The sequence below is a fragment of the Pleurodeles waltl genome, chromosome 5, assembly GCF_031143425.1.
Source record: "Pleurodeles waltl isolate 20211129_DDA chromosome 5, aPleWal1.hap1.20221129, whole genome shotgun sequence".
In the NCBI taxonomy this organism is placed as follows: domain Eukaryota; kingdom Metazoa; phylum Chordata; class Amphibia; order Caudata; family Salamandridae; genus Pleurodeles; species Pleurodeles waltl.
Window position 1 is genome coordinate 132,283,145 of NC_090444.1, and position 23,126 is coordinate 132,306,270.

At 45.2% G+C, this 23,126-nt stretch overlaps 1 protein-coding gene across 1 annotated transcript in view; it reads left to right on the forward strand.

The window, feature by feature from the left end:
• The window catches only part of XDH (xanthine dehydrogenase), a 411,630-nt gene that overhangs the window by 102,222 nt on the left and 286,282 nt on the right, over positions 1–23,126 (forward strand). Inside the window, exons 10-11 of the mRNA XM_069233805.1 lie at positions 13,173–13,314; positions 17,895–17,987. Of these exons, the coding sequence (XP_069089906.1) occupies positions 13,173–13,314; positions 17,895–17,987 (235 nt within the window). The remainder of the gene's footprint in view (positions 1–13,172; positions 13,315–17,894; positions 17,988–23,126) is intronic.

The window sequence follows — 23,126 nt, forward strand, 5'->3', positions numbered from 1 at the left end:
ACGTTTGCGGGAACTGCAGGAAGTCTCATGGCCCTGCCCATGAGAATTTCGTGCGGGGACAATCCAGTCTTTCTGTCAGGGGTGTTTCTCATTGACATTAACACCAAAGGCAATGCGTCAGGCCATTTCAAATTTGTCGATGCACATATTTTCGCCATTCTTGATTTCAGTGTACCATTCATCTGTTCCACCAGTCCTGAGGCTTCAGGGCGATAGCTACAATGCAGTTTTTGCTCAATGTTCAGCGCTGCGCAAAGTAACTTTATCACCTCGTTATTGAAGTGACTTCCCCTATCTGATTCTAAAGAGATCGGGAATCCGAAACGTGGTATCAACTCCCTCAACAATAGTTTTGCAACTGTAAGGCTGTCATTTCTACGTGTGGGGTATGCTTCAATCCAGTGACTAAAAATGCACACAATCACCAACACATACTTCAGACCTCCATGCACAGGCATCTCAATAAAGTCCATCTGCATTCTGCTGAACGGGCCACCCGCCCTGCCAATGTGGCTCACGTTCACAACCGTTCCCTTTCCTGGGTTCATCTGCTGACAAATGACACAACGATGACAAACTGCTTCTGCAACTTGACGGAATCTGGGGTTAAACCAATCAGTTTTGAACAATCTTATCATGGCATCTCTCCCTAGGTGAGCCTGCCCATGATAGAACCGCGCTAGCTGCGATAAGAGACTATTTGGTAAAACAAATTTTCCTTCATTTGAAACCCATAACTCATCTGGTCTCTTTGTACATTGTGACTTAATCCAGGAAACTCTTTCATCCTCCCTGACGCTATTCTGTAATGCTTTTAGTTCATCCATTGTATCCACGACCTTCAAGGCAAATGCTTCAGCTGGTTCGAGTTCGGGTTCACTTATCAAATTCCATTCATCCCTGAGCAATATACAGTTCAAGGCACAAAATCTTGCGACTTGATCCGCATATGCATTTCCCAGAGAAACATAGTCCTGTCCTTTTGTATGAGCACTACACTTTACCACTGCAATTTCGGCTGGCATCTGAATGGCGTGTAACAATTCCCTTATTCTCTCCCCGTTTTTCACTGGGGACCCTGAAGAGGTCAGGAAACCTCTCTGTGACCATAGTTGCCCAAAGTCGTGCACAATTCCAAACCCGTACTGACTGTCAGTGTAAATGGTAACCTTCATCAATGTAGACAGTTGGCATGCTCTTGTAAGGGCTACAAGCTCTGCTACTTGTGCGGAATAGACTCCTTGAAGCCAGGATGCTTCCAAGACACCTGTTACAGTACATACAGCATATCCTGCTTTCAAAATTCCCATCCCATCTCTTAGACATGAACCATCAAGAAAAATAATATGGTCATTTTCATCAAGCTTAGTATCCCTAATATTAGGTCGAGGTTTTGTGCAAAATTCAGTCACCTGAAGGCAGTCGTGCTCGACGTCTTCAGCGTTCTCAATTTCAGCATTTTCACCGGGAAGCAAGGTTGCTGGATTCAACGTAGTGCACCTTTTCAGCTGCACATTCGGTGAGCCCAGAATTATTGTTTCATACCTTGTGAGTCTTGCTCCAGTCATGTGTTGCGTTCGGGAGCGGGTCAAAAGTATCTCAACTGAGTGAGGGACCATGACTGTTAATGGGTGTCCCATCACTATTCCTTCACTCTGAGTGAGGCTGATACCAACTGCTGCTACGGCGCGCAAACACCCTGGCAGTGCTGCTGCGACCGGATCCAAAGTAGCTGAAAAATACGCTACTGGTCTGTTTATGCCACCATGGGCTTGGGTCAAGACAGACAAAGAACATGCATCACGTTCATGACAAAACAATGTGAAAGGCTTTGTGTAATCAGGCATACCTAAAGCTGGAGCCCTGCATATGCATTCTTTCAATTCAATAAAAGCATCCATCTCATCTCCTTTCAGCTCAATTTCATCCAAGGCATCCTTCTGGGTCAGTTTCAGTAAAGGCTTTGCTAGAGTTGAAAAGTTGGGAATCCACTGGCGACAGTAGCTCACCATCCCCAAAAACTTCCTCACCTCCCTCCTCGTCTTTGGTGGACTCATTTGAAGTACACTTGTTATTCTTTCCTTCATTATTCTCCGTGACCCTTTCTCTATTTGATGACCCAAGTATTTTACTTTCTTCTGACAGAACTGCAACTTTGAAGGAGACACCTTGTGTCCATTCCTTCCCAAATGGTTCAGTAGAGCAATGGTGTCGGCTGTGCAGCCACTTTCTGTCTTAGATGCAATCAGTAAGTCATCGATGTACTGTACTAGGGTTGACTCGAATGGCAATTCTAACGCTTCCAAGTCTTTCTTTAGAATCTGATTGAAAATTGACGGTGACTCCGAAAACCCTTGAGGAATTCGACACCAACTGTAAACTCTGTCTAAGAATTTGAAACAAAAGAGAAATTGGCTGTCCTCATGAAGAGGCACCGAAAAGAATGCTTGTGACAAGTCAATGACTGAGAACCACTCGGCATCGCAAGGGACTTGAAACATTATCACAGCTGGATTCGGTACTACAGGGCAGCATTTAATTATGATGTCATTTATTTTCCTCAAGTCCTGCACGATTCGAACCTTTCCACTCAGCTTTATTAGTCCCATGATTGGTGAATTACATGGACTGCTTAACACTTCTTTCAGTACTCCCTGTTTTACAAACTCGTCAATGAGTTGGGCGACTTTCATGAGGGTGTCTTGTGCCATATGGTATTGTGGGGTCTGGGGAAAGGTTACATTGGGTTTTACGGTCACTTTCACTGGTTCCACTCCTTTCATCAATCCCACCTCTTTTCCTGTCATATCCCACACTTCCTTTCCGACTGTTTCCCGTAATTCAGCTGGAATATCTTCTTCAGTTATCATCGGAAAAAGGTTAATCAGAGGATATTCTTCATCGACAGTTTCCATCTCATCCCCTTCTACACTGTCCTCTTCTTCCCCATCACTGCTCGTCTGAATTCTAATTCCATCGTTCGAACACATAATCGAACATCCCAATTTGCACAATAGGTCTCTCCCTAACAGTGCTATCGGGCTTGAGTCACATACCACAAAATTATGTAACCCTTGATAGTTACCAATTCTGACTTGTACTGGATCTGTGATTGGGTTCGTCAGGTGCCTGTTTGCTACTCCCACTACTTGAACTGTTCTCCCTGAGAGTGGCAAATTTGGTACTTCAATGCTCCTAACAGTTGAACGTGTGGCTCCTGTGTCAACCAAGAATGAAACACGATGACCCATAACTCTTCCCTCCACATATGGACCCTTTTGATCAACTTCCAAGGATGCTGCAAGCACACAATTTCCCTCCTCATCTGAACTTTCACTCTCCCATACATTGTTTATTCCATTCTCACTGTGTAATGGGAACTGTTGTACTGTGCCATTTGTATTCATCACCTGACCCGAGACCTGTGGAGGAATCATCACTTGCTGCTGACTCACTGGTGCCAAAGGTATTTGCATTTGCTGATTAGGTACCATGGGAAACTGCTGTTGCATTGGCTGCATTTGCGTCATCTGCATACGGGGCATCTGCATCTGCTGCGGCTGCATGGGCTGTAATCCCTGCAGCTGATTTATGGTCTGAAAATTTGGGTTTGGACCTCTCATTTTCGGTCCCCTCATTGTCTGGAATGCATTGACATCATTGTTTTGCTGACCAACACCTGCACCTTCCTGCACCACCATCGGGCACTCGCGTTTCCAATGACCGACGATTCCGCACACGTGACACGGCATCACTCTTTTCATTGCCTGCACACCATTCGGAATCACAACAGTGTTCAAATCCGGACCATTACTCCCAAAACCTCCTCTGCCTCTCGCCTGTGGCTGAAACACCATATTTCCCTGCGGCTGCGGCTGCGGCTGCGGTATCTGCTGTTGGAACCCTTGCAACCCTTGCAGACCTGTCTGAGCTGCTTTAAGTTGCATCACCATCACTTTCTCTTTCAACCTTTTCTGTTTCACTTCAATTTCGTCGCTACAGTATTTCGCATAATTCAACACCTCATCAATAGGTTTCGACTGCCAACAAATCAAATGCGTCTTTATCATCTGACTTATCTCTGGTCTCAGCCCTTCCACAAATCTAAACACAAAATGAAGCATGTCCTTCGCCTCTATTGTTTCCGTGCCACTGTAGTTCTTGAACGCCTTCAACAACCTCTCATAGTAACCATGAATCGACTCTTTAGCCTCTTGGGCAGTTCGATCAATCTTCTGCCAATCCACATTTTTCGCGGCAACCTTCGTCTTCAAATGCTCAATCACCTTATAGTACAAGCTCATTACCATATGTGATGGTGCATCCGTATCCCTGTCTCTCTCTGGTTCACTTGTCGGCCAACCTACAGCCCTTTTGCAGTCTTCCCACAAATCTGCCGGAACCACAATCTCAAAGAGGGTGTTCAGGTCTTCCCAAAGACATTTTGCAAGCTTCACAAACCTATCAGTCTGTTGATACCATTCAATCGGTTTCTCTCTCAGTTTGGGAAAATCATCCGTAAAAGACTGAATGTCACTTCTGTGCCACGGTACATGTATTAATTTTCCCCCTGCTGTCTCCCTCATTGGTAACATGCTTATCGCATCACTACTCTGCGGTCTTTTCTCGTTGTGCTCTGGGACACTGTCTTTCCTCTTTTCCTTTTTCTTTGCCCATCTGCTTTCCCATTTGTCTAAGCACCTCCACACTTGTGCACTCTGCAGCAATTCTCTAAGGTGCGTTTTCATGCCTGCTGACCTCATGTGTTCAAAGTCTGTGGTCCCAAAATCCAATCTATAGCTCCTGCTCAAGTGTTTTGTCTTGTCTATCTCAACCCCGTTTTTGTCAGCTATTTCTTGCAACCTTCTATGTACCTTGTTCACTTCTCTCGTAATCCTAGGACATAGATACCTCAGTTCTTCTTCCGAGAAGGACTCTAACCTGTTCAAACCCATAGTCCCTTCCACCAATTCTTCTGCTTCCATGTTCAACCTGACCCTATTCAGATAGTCTTCTCCCTTCCCACTGGCTGAGCTTTGTGTGGAATTCAGACTGTTGAACCACTGTGTCAGCTGTTGCGCATTCAACCCCATCAGTGTAGCATTCACATCGACTGCCATTGATGGTTGCGGCAACTTTTCAGTGTTCGATGATAGCGGTATCATCAGTGGGGGACTCGACCTCACCATTGTTGACTGAGCACATATGGGACTAAACTCCATCAAGGACCCAGATCCAGTTGGCAGAGCCGCTATCGGAGTTGTCTCTGGAGTGTTTTCTATGCACCTCCTTTCCGTCCCATTCTGCACCATTGATCCTTGACCACTCATACCTGAGTTAGGCTGAATGTACAAAGGTACCGGTGGACCTACAGTAATGGGTAGGGATATCGCATCTGGGTTCTGTCCATTCCCCATGTTCTGAGGCATGTTCATTCCCACACTATGGGTCATCATTGCCGGCATGCCCGTCTGACTCCCCGTCATCTGAGCATGTGCGGTTCCCCCCTGCATCTGCTTTTGAGGCATCAAAAACTGGGTTGATTCAGCTTGTGCCAATGTTGGGTTGCGACCATTCTGTACTCCCATTACGGTTGGATCTAGAATCATTCCCGTACTGTTGTCACTGCTGTAGTACCTTGGGACCTGCGGCTGATAATTTTCTGCTGTTTTCAATATAGGCACATCTGGGTATATTCTCCTAACCTGCGGTATCTGCGGGGTGAACAGTAAACTCGGGTCCTTAGATCCCGATGGCGTTTCTGAACTCGGAGTTTCATTATTCTGTACCGGTGCCGGAGGGGCAGAACTGGTACTTGGACCTTGTCCACTCTCTGCATAAGGTGGTGGACGGTCGTTCAGCAATTGCATGATTAACTCCTCATCCTCTAACTCCTCTTCTCTCCTTAACTTTTCCTCGTCCTCTCTATCTTTGGAACACCTCCTGTTTGTCTTACAGGTAGCCTCCTTGCCTGTCGCCTCTTCTTCCTTAGCAATTGCGGGAAACAATTTTATCCCCTGCAATATATCTGACCTCCACACCTTCTGTGCATTATCCCACCTAGCGTCCGCTAGTGTCTTTTCTACCTTTCTTATCCTGGTCTCGAACTTCTTTTGCTGTTGCTGTCTAGCCATTAGTTCCCAAATCGCTAGAGCCTCAAACTGTGCTGGCCTTGGAGGTACCTTCATGTCGTACATCGCGAATCTCAAATTCTCTAGGATCCTTATATTGAATGTCCCATGGATCGGGAACGCTACGCTCCCATGTTTCTCTGTCAGCTTGTGCCATTGCTTTAGCCAAAGGCACGGAGCTACCCCCCTTTCCTCCATTACAATGTAAGCTGGTGTACCTTCGGGTGGCGTCTCCTCTCCTACGCTCGCTTTAATGTAAGACTCCCCCTTCATCGCACTCTTTAATGCTTTAAAAAATTTCATTTTCTCGTCTTTTATTTCACAAAGTTTGCAATCAATAAGTGACTTTAATTCCCGGAATACTCTTCGCTTGCCTTTCCCCTTCCAATCGAGCCCCACGGACTGTGTCCAATCCGTGCACGACCCTTCTCTGCAACCAACCTATCCCAGCGCGGCTCCTAGTGACGTCACACTCACACACACTGCGGCTGACAAAGCCTCGCGGCTTGTCCTCCTTCACTCCGCTCCTCTCGTAACAACTTCTGGCATGTATCGCGAGCAACCAAATAATAATAAAACAGATCTGTCGGTTTACTACAGGAAGGGTAACACAATCGCTTCAGGACCTTAGGGATTTTTCACTAGCCTCTGCAGTTATTCCATCTTTCTCGGTCCCCACTTTCGCAAGCAAATCCTGACCCGCAGACTCTGCTCTCAACTTGTCAATGATCTATTCTAGTGCACTTAGAATTTGTCAAAGCCCGAAGTCGAAGTTTTCTTTCACTCCCTTAACACACGTACCGACTCGTTGACCACGCCCGGTCAACCTATTAAACCGACCAGACCACAACATAAAACAAGTGTCTCATACACTTTTCAACATACTCCGGAGTCTCTTGACCTCGCAGGGCCCGTCTCAACAACAACAACCACGTGGACCTTTTTCTGCACAAAGCGCCACATGCACATAAAGTTCGACGACTTCCCTACTCTCACACTCGGAGTCGCACCTCCGCTATTCTCTAAAATCCTCGCAACCTTTTCAAACAATCTGCGGCAATAAGCTGTGCAAGCGCAAAATCCTAACTTCACTCATACCGTCACTAGTACCGCCAACGCCGATTTCACACCTCCATTCTCTCCATTCGCAAGCTCCGAGATCCCGGGAAAGTCACGGGGGACTTAGGGCATCATCATTCTCTCAATCTGTTTTACCCAAGAAAAATCTAATTCAACACCATATACCTCTCGAGTGGGGTCTCAAAGAGCGCAACCGTTACCTCTCGAGCGGGGTCCCAAAGGGCGAAACCGTTACCTCTCGAGTGAGGTCCCAAAGGGCGAAACCGTCCTCTGCTACCATCTACTGATAGAGCGTTCCAGCTTAATAAATTACCTGTATTTTGGACGCTCTTGGGTCGATGAATCTTTTGACCAAGTGGGGCTCTCTTCACCCGAGATTAGTCAATTTAATCAAATCAATAATCAATAACGAACATAAGCAATGCCCTGATCAACATAACACTTCACAATTAATCCAGAAAACATTTCGGCGAACCATGACCTTTCGGCCATGAATAACCACACCAGTTCATTCAAAGTTAATGAATTTATTTCCCTATATTAACAAAGCTAGCACGATATAAATGTGTCTCAACACCAAATGATATAAGTAAATGAACATTAATAGCTGTCCATAACGGCGAAAAAGATGCAATCTATGCAGCATTTGAATAACAATGCATTCGATAATAGCAACGCAAACCACTAAAACTATAATCTGTAATGAGCTAATTGCATACATTAGTCAGCATAACAAGGTCTCAAATTGCATCGTGCAACAAATGAATCCTCATCTAACCTCAAATTAGCATCTGCATGTGGGACTTCATGCAAAAACAATTTAGCAACATTGATTTGGAAAACTCCTAACTAGGGCTCTTATCAAAAATCAGCAGTTGGTTACCTAAAAAGAAACACAATGCAATTGTACATTTTCCTTTCATATTTACCAAATTCAATCAGCATTCAAGGAAGTCTTCGTCTCACAGGTACCGATTTTCGATCATCATGGGACGGGGGCAAAGGGGCAGGGTGGACGGGGCAATTGCCTCACAGCGGCAAGATAAAAGGACAAAACTACTACTTTGTGCAAAGGGGCAGATCAAAGTTAAAGTCTCTAGGGTGAGATTTACTTAAAGTCTCTTTCTCTCGATTAGAGAAAGCATCAAAGTCTCATTCAAAATGGCGTCGAACATCAATTGGCATCGTAGAAGATGGCAAAATGACGAGGTCGGCAAGATGGGCCATAATGTCTGCAATGTCCTGCAAATTGCGGATAATGGCCAATGTCTAATGGATAATGGCTAAAGGCGGGTAATGGCTGCTTTCTTCTTGTGCACCAGGTTTAAATAAACAACAGTTCAAATCCAGTAGGGTCTTCCATTGGAGGGTTCATAGGTTGGCTTCAAATTGTCCAATCAAAAACAACAGTTCTCAAGCTTCTACCTAGGCATACATTATCCTTGGAGTCGGGAACGTAAGTTGCAACATATTTTACCAATTAACTCACTTTCAGAGCTTCCATTGTCTGCACCTGCAGATTGACCTTGGAGCAAAGAAGAAGATGCCAGGCTGGCACGAAACCTTAAAGATAAGCATGTGAACTGATCTCACTGGAAAAGTACAGCTTCAAGCAAGAATACACGTTTATTAGCACATTAGAAAAACACGAGCATCTAAACCGTGAGACAAGGCAACTAGGCCGAAGCCTCCACTAAAGTTATGCTAAGTTAAAACATTTCAAACAAGCAAATCATGGCACACGTTTACGGTTATGTCAGATTAGTACAATTCTAATACATCACGTTGTATAAAGCACGCTTATAAATGTTGGCGAACTACTCTGAGGGCACATTTGTCCCCGTACAATCTTTATTAGTTCGGTTAAAGTCACACTTGATTATTGCGGCACTACGTTTATGCGCTAATAAATGTAAAACCTTCATTTCTGCGTCATCAAGCCTTCACTACATTCGGATTCATCTTTTGGGAATTGAAAGTACAAAATACTACTAGACAACTCAGTTTTCCACAGTTTATCAACTTTGATGCTAGGAATGGTGGTACCAGGCACCTGATCATTTAGACGAGTGCTAACAATCTGCTGATTGGGGGTTAAAGTCATTCCTTCTGGCATTTTTGCAGGTTGAATTTCACCAAGCATTCACTCTTCCATAAGAATCGTCATAGACATTTTAGATGCAGTGCATGTGCAGCTACATCTAGCTGTTAAGTTGAAAGTGGAGACTGCTGGATGAAGGACTAGCATCTCCACGTTTGTCTCTAACTTTTGTGAGGCTGAATCAGTGCTTAATTTGTGCTTGTTGTTTCCGGTGCAGAGCACCAGCACTTATTTTTGTGGACCGGCGCTAATTCTTCTGCCTCAAGCATTTGCTGCGAGCACATTTGGGAAAGACGGAGGAAGAGAAAGACGAAAAAGCATCACAATGGGAGACAGCAGAAAGCTGCAGGAGAGAGCTGAAGGGGCAGGGAGTGGCTGTAAATGGATTGAAAAGGCCCGGGATGGCTTCAGGATTACGCTGCCTCAGTATTCTGTGCTCGCACATTTAGTTACGCTATGCAGTTCTCCAGACAGTGCCCCTGGACAATCAGCCCGACTTGGGGGGGGGGGAGGCGGAGGGGCACACCCAAGGGGGGAGGCAGGGGGGAGGGCAGGTGGATGAGGGCACTAGCAGTATGCGAGCTGCCAAACACCCCGTTATTAATTTAACCCCAGCCTCATTACACTATGTGGTTATACTTTCAGGAGTCCCAAAGTTTAAGCCTGGCCAAAATGAACCACAAGCAGAACTGACCAACAAATGCTTGTATTGGCTTGGTTCAAGAATTACCCAACCAGGCTGGCACATAAGATACTAATAACACATAGGGTCGGGTGGATTGGCCCAGGAGGGGTGATCGCCCGGGGGACTGCATGATTGTGAATTTTTGAGATCCAGAATAAATATACAGATTACTGTGTAATGACAGTGAGGTCAGGGAGCTGGGCACAAGAATTACCCTTTTGCCATTGGGTTTCTTCTATAAACCTACCATGACTTTCAGACGCAGTGTGACTTTGACGGGGGTTAATTCTCAGTTACTGACAGTGTACTGGTCAGTAACCATTTTAGTGCCCTAGAGGAAGTTGACTGACTACCCCTGGCTGGAGAAGCAGGTGGGGAGACGGGTATGCACTTCATGCTACCTCTGAGGTAGATGCGGAAGAGAGTATTAAGAATGCAGCACAACGACCAGTTGCCTTGGGGGCAGTGCGAGGGTGTGGCTCCATCTTTTTGTTTGCCTAGTCAAATCAATGTTTCACCGGGGGAAGCCCAGGAATGGTTAGGTGCTCGCACTATGTGTCTCCCTGGTGGTATTTCGCTTGTCTCTTGGAATGTAGCAGGGCTGGGTTCCAAGCTGCTGATACCAGAGTGGAATGATTTTACTAACAGTTTTAAAATCTGCTTACTGCAGGAGACTTGGTGCACTGAGCCGATATATGAACAAGGCTATCTTACTTTTTTAACCTAGTTATATTTGGCCTTAAAGTAGGCCCTTTGGCGGATTAACGATTTGGGGTAAAACTGAACTGAATTGCTAATTTGAAATACATTCTGTGGCCCACCCTTACATTTTGGCTTTTTGGACAAAAGATTGACCTAATATTGGGGTAGATATTTACAATCTTTAATTGAGGGGTGTGCGTGGCAGCTTACAATCTGATACCCTGCAGTGCCTAGAGGCTAATTTAGACAAGACTGCACACAGTTTTTTTTTTAATTATTGGATTTTGATTTTAATGTTACGTTTGAGGCCCTAGACCAGTGGTTCCCAACCTGTGGGCCGGGGACCCCTGGGGGTCCGCGAAGCCTCCTCAGGGGGTCCCCGACTGCTTAAAATATTTAATAATATTAGGTCCCAGCTATCAGTAATGACTCAGTGGGGGTCCCCGGGTTCCAATAATGATTCAGTGGGGGGTCCCCGGGCTCCAGTATTGATAAAATGGGGGTCCACAGAAGTCAAAAGGTTGGGAACCACTGCCCTAGACAACAAAGATGTAAAACTCACTGCAATGGAAAATGAGTGGTGGTCAATTCCAGAGCTTAGTTTAGCGCAGGTAAAGAACATCGACCAGGGTGGCACTCCAACTGAAGGCCATCACACTTGAATTCAGGCTAAGAGCCTTGAATGGTAGGACCAGGGGTGACCGGGCTGGGTTACACACCTTCCGTGGCCACATGGGCTTCAGTAAAGTAGATTATGTGATGGTGGACAGCAGGTTATGGGCTTTTGTGGTGGATATGGTGTCACAGTTGAGAGCGATGATAGCCCTCTATGCCTCTCACTAAAGCCATTAAGAAGGCTAAGAAGAAAAGGAACCCCCGTCTATCCACCCATGTAAGCTGGCATGATAAGCGATGCAGACTGGCCAGGGCTGACCTGATCGAAGCTATTCAATCAAGGGAAGGGGATGGTGTTCCCAAGCTCAGGGCATCTTACAAGGTGGCCCAGGTGCATGCAAGGAAAGTCTGTGAGGACAGCAGTGTGCAGGCCCTTAAAGCTGCGTGTGAGCCATGCAACTATATTAGATTCTGGGACTTAGTGGGTAAAGGGGGATGTGACGCGACATGCTGTTTTGAACCTGAAAATGTGATTGCTCCTGAGGTGTGGGTGGAATACTTCAAATCTCTTTATTCTGCTTACCCTTTGGTTGGCTCAATGAGTCCTATTTAACCGTTGTTCCATCTCGCTGCATGAAAATGTTTAATCTGGCAGAGATCCCAAAGTCTATTGACTCTATCCCCAGGGATAGGAAGCTGTACATCCAGTTTAGAATAGGGTCCCTCCCGCTTGAGGTCCTTCACGAGCAGCTGGGAATCAAATTTTGCAGTATCATCATTATGTCCTGGCTGCAAGCAATCTAAGGAATCAGAGGGCCATGTCTTTTTCGCATGTTGGGTGTATGAGAAGCCCCGAAGGAAATGGATTAAACCTGTCGCTAGGGCTTTGGGGATGCGTAACAGCGTAATTGCACTGAGAATTTTGAGATCAGATCCTAGTCTCTGGTTTGCCTGTGCAGTTGCAAAATGTTTGGGGGAAAGTTTGATTTGTTAGAGCAAAGGTGATTAAGGATTGGGAAGGAAATGGGAGAAAGCACCTTATTGGGTAGTTATTTGTGGTCAGATCAATGCTGCTATTGGATTTTGCGCTTTTTCTGGAGCCGCCACATTGCTGCTTTGGGATCTTGCATTTCATTATGTAATTAGCTGGACGTTTTTATCTTGAGTGTTGTACTCTGATGGCTTTATTTATTTGTCATAACGTGTTTTTAGTGCTTTGTATTGATTGTTCAAAACTTTGTATTTTAATTTTCTATGTATTGTGCTTTTATGGCGTTTTATGCCGAAATAAAGTTATTGTAACGATCCCTCTGAATATGTAAAACATCACAGTCAGGCAAATCTACTATTTTTTCCATACGTTTCTTCAGATAAAGATCCTTATCTTCTGCTTCTGTACCCTCGGGAAGGCAAAATAATAAAATCTCTTTTTCTGTTTTTGTTCTCAAATTCTTCTGTTTTTTCAAGAGTGCAATTTCAGCATTCATTCTTTCAATTTTAGTTTCTATGCTGTTTACCTCATACATTTCAAACTCAACTATAAAATAAACATTCTTTGGTCCAAGCTGGACCATTTACGTGCTTTCCTTTGTACCCAGCTGCTATGAAGTTAGTTGTTTGACACGAAATTGATCATACCTGTGTAAAAAAAAATTGTATTTGATTCAGTTAATAATCTACACATGGATTACCTGTGTCTGGTCTGTGGTCACACATGATAATTGCATTAAAGTTACAAACAAATATATATCCATGTCACAGCCATAATCGTGCTCATTTTTGTAATAGTGAATATAGTCTCTTGATTAATGTAAACAATATATGCAACAATAACAAACTTTTTGCCATATACTTATAGATTCAGAAAAATGAACATAAGAAGCTGTTGTGTTTCCAAGGGGAGCGTGTCACGTGGATTCAGCCATCAAGCATTGCTGAGTTGCTTTCTCTAAAGTTTCAATACCCCGAAGCCAAGCTGGTGGTGGGAAATACAGAAGTTGGTAAGATCTTGGAAAACATGCTTTGTAACTAGGACTTGACTATGGTTGACTACTCTAACCATCATCATGCAACATACAGGCATGTACATCAACATGCTTCTAGCTATGCTGATTTTGGCACCCTTCAGCATGAGTCCAATTTGTCTTCACAGAGAGCAACTTGCTGTCAAGGTGCACAGTGTTCCAAGACTGCTTAGTCCCTGAGCCTCATCGCAGTAACTTACATTGTGACAGTGAGTTTTGTTTATGAAACAGCAATGTGTGCTGGTCTTTTTTAACCCAAGAAGGTAATCCCCTTACCAACAGGACATACATATGCCTCAAACTGAAGTCCTGTTGAACTGTTTCACAGGCACACGATCTGTGGTACACAGTGGCGTAGCGTGGGTTGTCAGCACCCGGGGCAAGGCAAGTAATTTGCGCCCCCTAACCCGGGGCCAGGCAAGTAATTTGCGCCCCCTAACCCGTGGATTTTAGCACTCGAGTCTCTTCCAAGATGTTGCGCCCGGTGCGGCCGGCCCCCCCTGCACCCCCCACGCTACGCCACTGGTGGTACATACCAGATGCTGCCTTGTAGTTGTCAAGTTACCTTCATTTCTTTGTTTTTCTTTGTTTTATATGCTTGGTTTGTTTGGGGGATGCAGTGAAAATGTTCTGCATTATGTACTCATCAGTATGAACCTAGCCTTGTGAGCTGATATAATTGAGGACAGGCATTCCCTTAGAGTGTGTACTGTGACACATTGGATGTAAGGCCCCTTTAGCTTTGCTTTGCTTGTTGGAGGGTGTGTACTAGTGTTAGGTTCTCTCTTACTGTGCTACTTTTGGTCTGTGTTAAGGTAGAAAATGCCCTGCTATACAGCATGCCTTCCTGTTTCTCCCATTCCTTGGTCTCTTGTACCTCTTTTAGAGAGTTTTGAAGTGAAAACTACTTCGGTGCAACCTATCAGGGTTTATGGGGGGAGGAGAAACCTTATTGTGCTGCTGACTCCCATCCCCTAGAAATAGGATGAGACTGCAGTTGCCTATGCATCCCTTTGGGTTAAGGCTGAAGGTTTAGACCTGGCTGGAGCTTGATGTGCCTGCCCCTCCCTCCAAATAAAGTCAAAATCCTTAATGAAGAGTGGGGACTCTACTCTCACATACGCAATATGAAAGGCATTCTTGGGCAGTACAGTGGCAACTCATTGAGCTTGGTGCTTAAGAGTCTCAGCAGACAAGTGCCATGGACTACTAGGATAGGTGGTTACTGCTCTTTGAATTATAGTTATTCCTGGTTCCAGGGATCCACTGATAACTCTTTATTTCATGTTTATCTTTAATGAAGTTGTTTTGATTGTTCTGTTAATTGTGATAAATGTTCAGCGCCATTTCATGTTTCACAGTATAGGTGTAGCAGTGCCATTATTAAAGTAAAGATGCAAGTGTGTATACGAGGATATTCCCTGTTTGAGGAGATTTTCATGGTCTAATGGATAAGGCATCTGACTGTGGTTCAGAAGATTAGGTGTTTCTTGAAATCCTATGTTGCCTGCTCATGTATAGGTCTCTTTTTTTTCTGAATCAATTCCAATTACTAAAATACCTGTATCATATGCCTGTCTGCCCGGTATACAACAGGGTAAGTTCCTTATTGGATGACATTGTCCTTTTCCATTTGAGCATGCTTAATGAGGCCTTGCTACTTTTGGAGAATTTCTTGCTCTGGCTAGCTCCAGTTAAAGCTTCAGATAAGTGTTTTTTATTTTTAAAGTTTTGTTAAAAGAGTGAGCAATGTTTTTTATCTAACTGGTTTCACGGTTTTGCATCACATTTGCTTTCTATAGCATGAATGTATGTGGTGTGGCATGTATGTATGTGGACCTTGGAGAGCCAGGGCTAGCCAAAAGGCAGCAAGCTATGTACAGGGTGAAAAGCAAAGATACAGGCAACAGTCATTAACAAGCATTTACAATGCAACGGGTCTCACGTTTGCTCACGTTAGAGCTGATCGCGTTGTAAACTCCTAACCCGACTTTTCACCTATCGGCAAAAGTGCTTTTATGTACGAAACCTGAAAAAGTGCAATTAACTATAAAGCGCTCGACTTCTGCCAAGCGAAATTGTGCTAGTAAATTAGAGAAAAAGTAGTCCACGAGCCGGACAGAAAAGAGCGAGCCTCGCATGTTTTCTGTACTTGGTCGATGCGCTCGAGGAGGGCTAGCCACCGTAAAAGGCATGACGTATGCATGCCTTCGACTAATTAAAGCAAGCAGATTTTATTAGGCAAGCCCACAAACCAATGAAAAACACTGACATGACGTCGACAGGGCTCCAAGCCCTTTTCTAAACCCTAAAGCGTCTTGCTGCGATACGCATGTGCGAGCGCATGCAATGCAGGCTCGACCCTAAAAAGGTAGCTGGATTCTGGGATTAGAAGTCGGCTGCAAATTTATTGTGAAGCAGTATTATTTAAAGAGATGTGTCTTCAACACTTATCCAAAAACAGAACAGGGTTGAGAGCTTCCCGATGGATATAGGGATTTGGTTCCAGGTGCTGGGAACAAAAATGGACAAGCCCTGTTGCCTTGCTTTTCTTACTTTTTATTTTTTACTTTTTTACACTTCTTTGCCTGCGGTCTGATAGTGTCATGGCTGCAGTTGTGTCAAGAGCCACTGGGGATACTGAGCTTCTCAGTGAGATAGGCATGGGGGCTGGTCATGCCGGCTTTGTAAATTATGTAGGATGCTGTTGGCTAGCAATAGTGCCAGTGGAGTTCCTGCAGCACAGGGTAGATCTGGTCATTTTTCTTCAAGCCAGAGATGAGAAATGTCTCCCTAAATGGAGGTCAAGCGGCCTGAGAGATCATGGGGCCAGGGGGCTACAATGACCCAGCTGCGAGACATTAATATACAAATACCTAAAGTAAGAGCAAGTTAAAAACTCTGAATCTTCTAATTCATCTGATTTTCAGCTAGGGCAAAAACACTATTGACACTTTGCTTAAGTACCGTTATGCAGTTCCTGATTCAAAATAGAAAATACATATTCAGCTCTGTAAGCAATATCCATGTACTTGCTCTGGTCCCATCCCTTCCTCTGTCCTGAACATGCAGCGATTTGGACTATTATTCCAAGCCCAGCCACGTGTTGTGGTTCCACTGGTCCAATTTATTTTGAACTCAATGCATTCTACATATTTGCCTTTTTTACATGGCATAGACCTAGCGGGGATGCACAACAGAACTACACGTCACTCATGGATTGGAAGGCAAATCAAGATTGTGTAACTCCAATGGGGTTTTGTTTGTTTTACATTACCCATTACATTTCCATTGACATATAGGGTGCAATTTAAGGCACATGGGGAGTGTTCTCCTACGCTTTCACATCCTCTTAGTATCTCTTCTTCCTTGTCCAATTGTTCTCCCACATTCTTTCCAGTGTCTTTCCTGCCATTTCAATCTATTTGTCTAGCCCTTCCACCATCTAGTTCTATTTCCACTCTTAGTCCCTCTTGTACCTCAATCTTCTTCTCTGCTGTCGTTTGCATTATTTTGTTCCTTCTCCCCTTGGTATGTTTCTCTTTTACACCACCTAATCAAACCAGTATCTCTCTATTTCTCCACTCATCTTTTGACTTTCTTGGCACTACCAAGTCCACTATTCAATTTCAGGCTTTCTCTGGAATGTGTTAAAAATGTATGATGCACTCTCCCTCACATTTGATCCAGTCTTACTCTTCCCATGGGGTTTCTTCCCCCTCAACCAGTTTCTTTGTGTGCTTTTTTATTTTTCTGGTGGCTTGGTCTCTTCTCTCCCACTCTTTTGTGTCTTTTTATCTTCTCCCATCTAAAGAATGCCTCTCTATTGTCCCTCACTCTCGTCAGTGTCTGTATTTTTCCTTTACTGTTTTGCTGTATCTATTTTACTATATGCTGTCTCAGTCCAGTGCTTTCCTTTGTCCTCGCACGGTTGATTTTTCCCTCTTCTGCTTCTCTCAAATGTCTCTTTCTCGTCTTCCTCTCTGGTGACTTTCTATCCTTTCCTTATCTTGTCTTTGCTCTCGTTGTCTATTCGATATTACTTTGAACCCCTCATTGAAAATCATTCTGTAATTCAGTTACCCATCTATAATTCTCTGTATAATGTATTTCTTCTGCCCAAACTCTTCTTTTGAACAGACCTGTATTAACAGGTGAACAGCCTCTAATCCACAAAACTACAAAAAATACATTACATACCCCAAACCTTCTTATATACCTGGCATTTTCCTCTGCTTGTTAATATGCAACTGAAAGTAATAAAATGTGTGAGTGTCACACAGGATGTGTGACACTTGGCAGAGCTGCTGCTCGCTAACCTTTTGCTGTTTGTCATCCACTGTGGGGCTGTATCAATGATTCATCCTCTTCTAACTGTCCATCCTGTTGTTGACATGCACCACTCTGAATAGTTTTCATATTTTGCCATGGTGCAAGCTTATGTCGTAGAGACAATGGAGTGTGCTTGCATGCATCTCTTTGGAGAACACTTTGCAGGTCACAGCGGCTGCACATACATCTCAGAAAATGTCCTTTTTTATGTTTTGTTATTATAGGCATCGAGATGAAGTTTAAGAACCTGCTGTACCCGGTGATATTAGCACCAGCCTTGATCCCTGAACTGACCAGTGTGCAACAAACAGAGGAGGGTAAATATACACCTCATTCATTCTTATATTATATGGACGAGCATGCTGCATTTGTTGGCAAATGGGTGCGAATCACTGCATGTCTTTTGTGTCCTTTGACAGCTGTCAGTCAAACTGTATTTGGTCTCACACAATAATAAGTTAACATTCCCCTGCTTTGCTGTCTGGTGTAGCTGAAGCAGGGAGAATTTGTGTGCTGCAAGCAAAGACATTTCCAAAAACAGAGAAGGTGCAAAAACACAATCATAACACTAGCAGGGTGTCTTTTCTGCATGCTGTGACACTGAGTTTGCTATTTGCAATGTTGCTCGTCTTGATTCAGACCTAAGCTGTTTAAATCCTATTGCCCCAAATGGCTGACTAATCCTATCACGCACACACCATGTCAGTGTAACTCGTGTACGGAATCCTGTTTTCCTGATCAGTTTCTGTGCTCTTTCTGTGCCATACGAAGTGATGATGCTCGTGGTTCTGCTGCACAAAGATGACCCTGTATGTAGGCGCCTTCCTGGGCAGGTTTACTGCCTACACTGGCATGTTTTTATACAGTGACTTAATTGTAGCTTTTGGGTTAGCTTTAGGTCTCGTGTACTTGTGGCCAGCAGTGAACCAGATCCAAAATCCACGAAACATCTAGTAAATTGCAGACAGTATTTTAAGTTGTTGTATTTTTATTTTCATATTTTGTTCATCTGGTAAAACGCAAGAAAGGACTGAACCCTAACATCTGAGCTGGCCCCTCCGATTCACCTTCTAATTTACTCTGTAGGTTCGTAAAACATCTCTCATTGTTTAATCATTGGTTGTAAGAGCCCGATTGCGGTAAATTCCAGCTGAAACATTTGTTGCGCACCTGGCCTTTACAACAGTTTTACCCCCATCGGTGCTTAATTTGTGCTTGTTGTTTCCGGTGCTGAGCACCGGCACTTATTTTTGAGGGCCGGAGCTTATTCTTCCTCCTCAAGTTTTTGTTGCGAGCAAAAGACACATATGGGAAGACGAAGGAAGGAAATAACGAAAAAGCTTCACAAAAGGAGAAAGTAGAAAGCTGCAAGTGTCTGTAAATAATTAAAGAATTAAAGGGGCAAGAGATGGCTTCAGGATTACGCCGCCTCAGTATTCCGTGTTCCCACATTTAATTGCAGCAGCCGCGTGTTTAGGAGGAGGGCTTTGGGCACCGGCACCTTTTTATTTACAAATTAAGCACTGCCCACCCCCATGCGTGTAGTATAAGTGAAGGGAAAACAGACACTGGGGCTGAGTGAAGGGAAAACAGGCACTGGTGCTGAGTGAAGAGACAACAGGCACTGGTGCTGAGTGAAGAGACAACAGACACTGGTGCTGAGTGAAGGGAAAGCAGGAACTGGTGCTGAGTGAAGAGACAACAGGCACTGGTGCTGAGTGAAGAGACAACAGGCACTGGTGCTGAGTGAAGAGACAACAGGCACTGGTGCTGAGTGACGTTAAAACAGGCACTGGTGCTGAGTGAAGAGACAACAGGCACTGGTGCTGAGTGAAGAGACAACAGGCACTGGTGCTGAGTGACGTTAAAACAGGCACTGGTGCTGAGTGAAGAGACAACAGGCACTGGTGCTGAGTGAAGAGACAACAGGCACTGGTGCTGAGTGAAGAGACAACAGGCACTGGTGCTGAGTGAAGGGAAAGCAGGCACTGGTGCTGAGTGAAGAGACAACAGGCACTGGTGCTGAGTGAAGGGAAAGCAGGCACTGGTGCTGAGTGAAGGGAAAGCAGGCACTGGTGCTGAGTGAAGAGACAACAGACACTGGTGCTGAGTGACGTTAAAACAGGCACTGGTGCTGAGTGACGTTAAAACAGGCAATGGTGCTGAGTGACGTTAAAACAGGCACTGGTGCTGAGTGAAGAGACAACAGGCACTGGTGCTGAGTAAAGAGACAACAGGCACTGGTGCTGAGTGACGTTAAAACAGGCACTGGTGCTGAGTGAAGAGACAACAGGCACTGGTGCTGAGTGAAGAGACAACAGGCACTGGTGCTGAGTGACGTTAAAACAGGCACTGGTGCTGAGTGACGTTAAAACAGGCAATGGTGCTGAGTGACGTTAAAACAGGCACTGGTGCTGAGTGAAGAGACAACAGGCACTGGTGCTGAGTGAAGAGACAACAGGCACTGGTGCTGAGTGACGTTAAAACAGCCACTGGTGCTGAGTGACGTTAAAACAGGCACTGGTGCTGAGTAAAGAGACAACAGGCACTGGTGCTGAGTGAAGGGAAAGCAGGCACTGGTGCTGAGTGAAGAGACAACAGGCACTGGTGCTGAGTGAAGGGAAAGCAGGCACTGGTGCTGAGTGAAGAGACAACAGGCACTGGTGCTGAGTGAAGGGACAACAGGCACTGGTGCTGAGTGACGTTGAAACAGGCACTGGTGCTGAGTGACGTTGAAACAGGCACTGGTGCTGAGTGAAGAGACAACAGGCACTGGTGCTGAGTGAAGGGAAAGCAGGCACTGGTGCTGAGTGAAGGGAAAGCAGGCACTGGTGCTGAGTGAAGGGAAAGCAGGCACTGGTGCTGAGTGAAGAGACAACAGACACTGGTGCTGAGTGACGTTAAAACAGGCACTGGTGCTGAGTGACGTTAAAACAGGCAATGGTGCTGAGTGACGTTAAAACAGGCACTGGTGCTGAGTGAAGAGACAACAGGCACTGGTGCTGAGTGAAGAGACAACAGGCACTGGTGCTGAGTGACGTTAAAACAGGCACTGGTGCTGAGTGAAGAGACAACAGGCACTGGTGCTGAGTGAAGAGACAACAGGCACTGGTGCTGAGTGACGTTAAAACAGGCACTGGTGCTGAGTGACGTTAAAACAGGCAATGGTGCTGAGTGACGTTAAAACAGGCACTGGTGCTGAGTGAAGAGACAACAGGCACTGGTGCTGAGTGAAGAGACAACAGGCACTGGTGCTGAGTGACGTTAAAACAGCCACTGGTGCTGAGTGACGTTAAAACAGGCACTGGTGCTGAGTAAAGAGACAACAGGCACTGGTGCTGAGTGAAGGGAAAGCAGGCACTGGTGCTGAGTGAAGAGACAACAGGCACTGGTGCTGAGTGAAGGGAAAGCAGGCACTGGTGCTGAGTGAAGAGACAACAGGCACTGGTGCTGAGTGAAGGGACAACAGGCACTGGTGCTGAGTGACGTTGAAACAGGCACTGGTGCTGAGTGACGTTGAAACAGGCACTGGTGCTGAGTGAAGAGACAACAGGCACTGGTGCTGAGTGAAGGGAAAGCAGGCACTGGTGCTGAGTGAAGGGAAAGCAGGCACTGGTGCTGAGTGAAGAGACAACAGGCACTGGTGCTGAGTGAAGAGACAACAGGCACTGGTGCTGAGTGAAGGGAAAGCAGGCACTGGTGCTGAGTGAAGGGAAAGCAGGCACTGGTGCTGAGTGAAGAGACAACAGGCACTGGTGCTGAGTGAAGAGACAACAGGCACTGGTGCTGAGTGACGTTAAAACAGCCACTGGTGCTGAGTGACGTTAAAACAGGCACTGGTGCTGAGTGAAGAGACAACAGGCACTGGTGCTGAGTGAAGGGACAACAGGCACTGGTGCTGAGTGAAGGGACAACAGGCACTGGTGCTGAGTGACGTTAAAACAGCCACTGGTGCTGAGTGACGTTAAAACAGGCACTGGTGCTGAGTGAAGAGACAACAGGCACTGGTGCTGAGTGAAGGGACAACAGGCACTGGTGCTGAGTGAAGGGACAACAGGCACTGGTGCTGAGTGACGTTGAAACAGGCACTGGTGCTGAGTGACGTTGAAACAGGCACTGGTGCTGAGTGAAGAGACAACAGGCACTGGTGCTGAGTGAAGAGACAACAGGCACTGGTGCTGAGTGAAGGGAAAGCAGGCACTGGTGCACCACAAGTGTGTGTCCCAAGGAACGCCAGCACTCGCTATCGCAACAACTGTGTCGGCATATGTAGAAAGCTCCAAGACGAATCCGACGCCTGATAACTACTGTAAATTATTTCGGTATCTGATTGTTGCAGAAAAACACCACAGGAAGGTCGGCGAAGATTGGAACCTTTGTGGAATCCGTACTTTCCTTAATCCTCTGCTCTGACAGTATCCGCCGCGGCCCAGGGATGGCCCTGCTTGTGTGCTTGCAACGCTTTGCACACGTGGACCCACGTTGTTATGTGAATTGAACTTTCTGTTATGCAATGAGCACATGCTAGCAGCCTGTCGCTTCTCGTGTACACATTAATTAAAAAAACCTTTTTATGGCATACAAGCAGAGGATTAAAGCAGCACCTACCACGACTACATGGCTTCCTCATCCGCGCTGGAGGCAGGCTGCGAAGACAACGGGCACTGTGGCCGAAAGGTTACCTCGCCTCCCTACTCCCCATTCTTCCACCTCTGGGAGCAGGAATTACGGCATCAGCATTCGCAGAGATACCCTCTGAAGGCAGAAATGCACTGTGGCTGGTGTATGCCTTCCTCAGTGCGGAGTAAGCTGCAATTCAAAACAAGCACTGGCAAAGCCAAAGGTATGGCTTCGGCACACAGATGCTATAGTTATTTTATTTTTTTCATTGTAAGTAAATACCACAAAAAAGAGAAACATGTAGCTGCCCAAACGTGGCAGCCGCGTGCTAAGAACAAAAATCTAACATTTCAAACACATAGGCATTGCATATGAGTTTAACAGAACAACAGGTGCTTCCTAATTGGCAGGGTCACTTGCAACTAACATAGAAACCCTTGTTATTTTATGGCACATAAAAGGTAAATATAATTTGTATTGGCTTTGAAATGCTGTGATATAGTTTAAATACACAAGGATAGCTGAAACAAAGAACAAAGAAGAAAAACTGAAAATGAAACAATCATGGGCAAAGTAAAGAAATGTCCCATTAACCCTGGCACTAAAATGCCCTTAATTGTAGGCTTATGTGGTCACGCGATAAGGCAAAATGGCATCACCCACAGTGGAAGGTAGCAAGTGGCTGAAGTGGGCTCACTCATTGCTCTATGCTGTGATGGGCGGAAGCAAAATGTCAATAAAGTTGACCAGACCAATGGATAAAGAGTACTGACAAAAACTACACACACACATATATATACACACACACACACATATATATATAAAAAAACACCCAC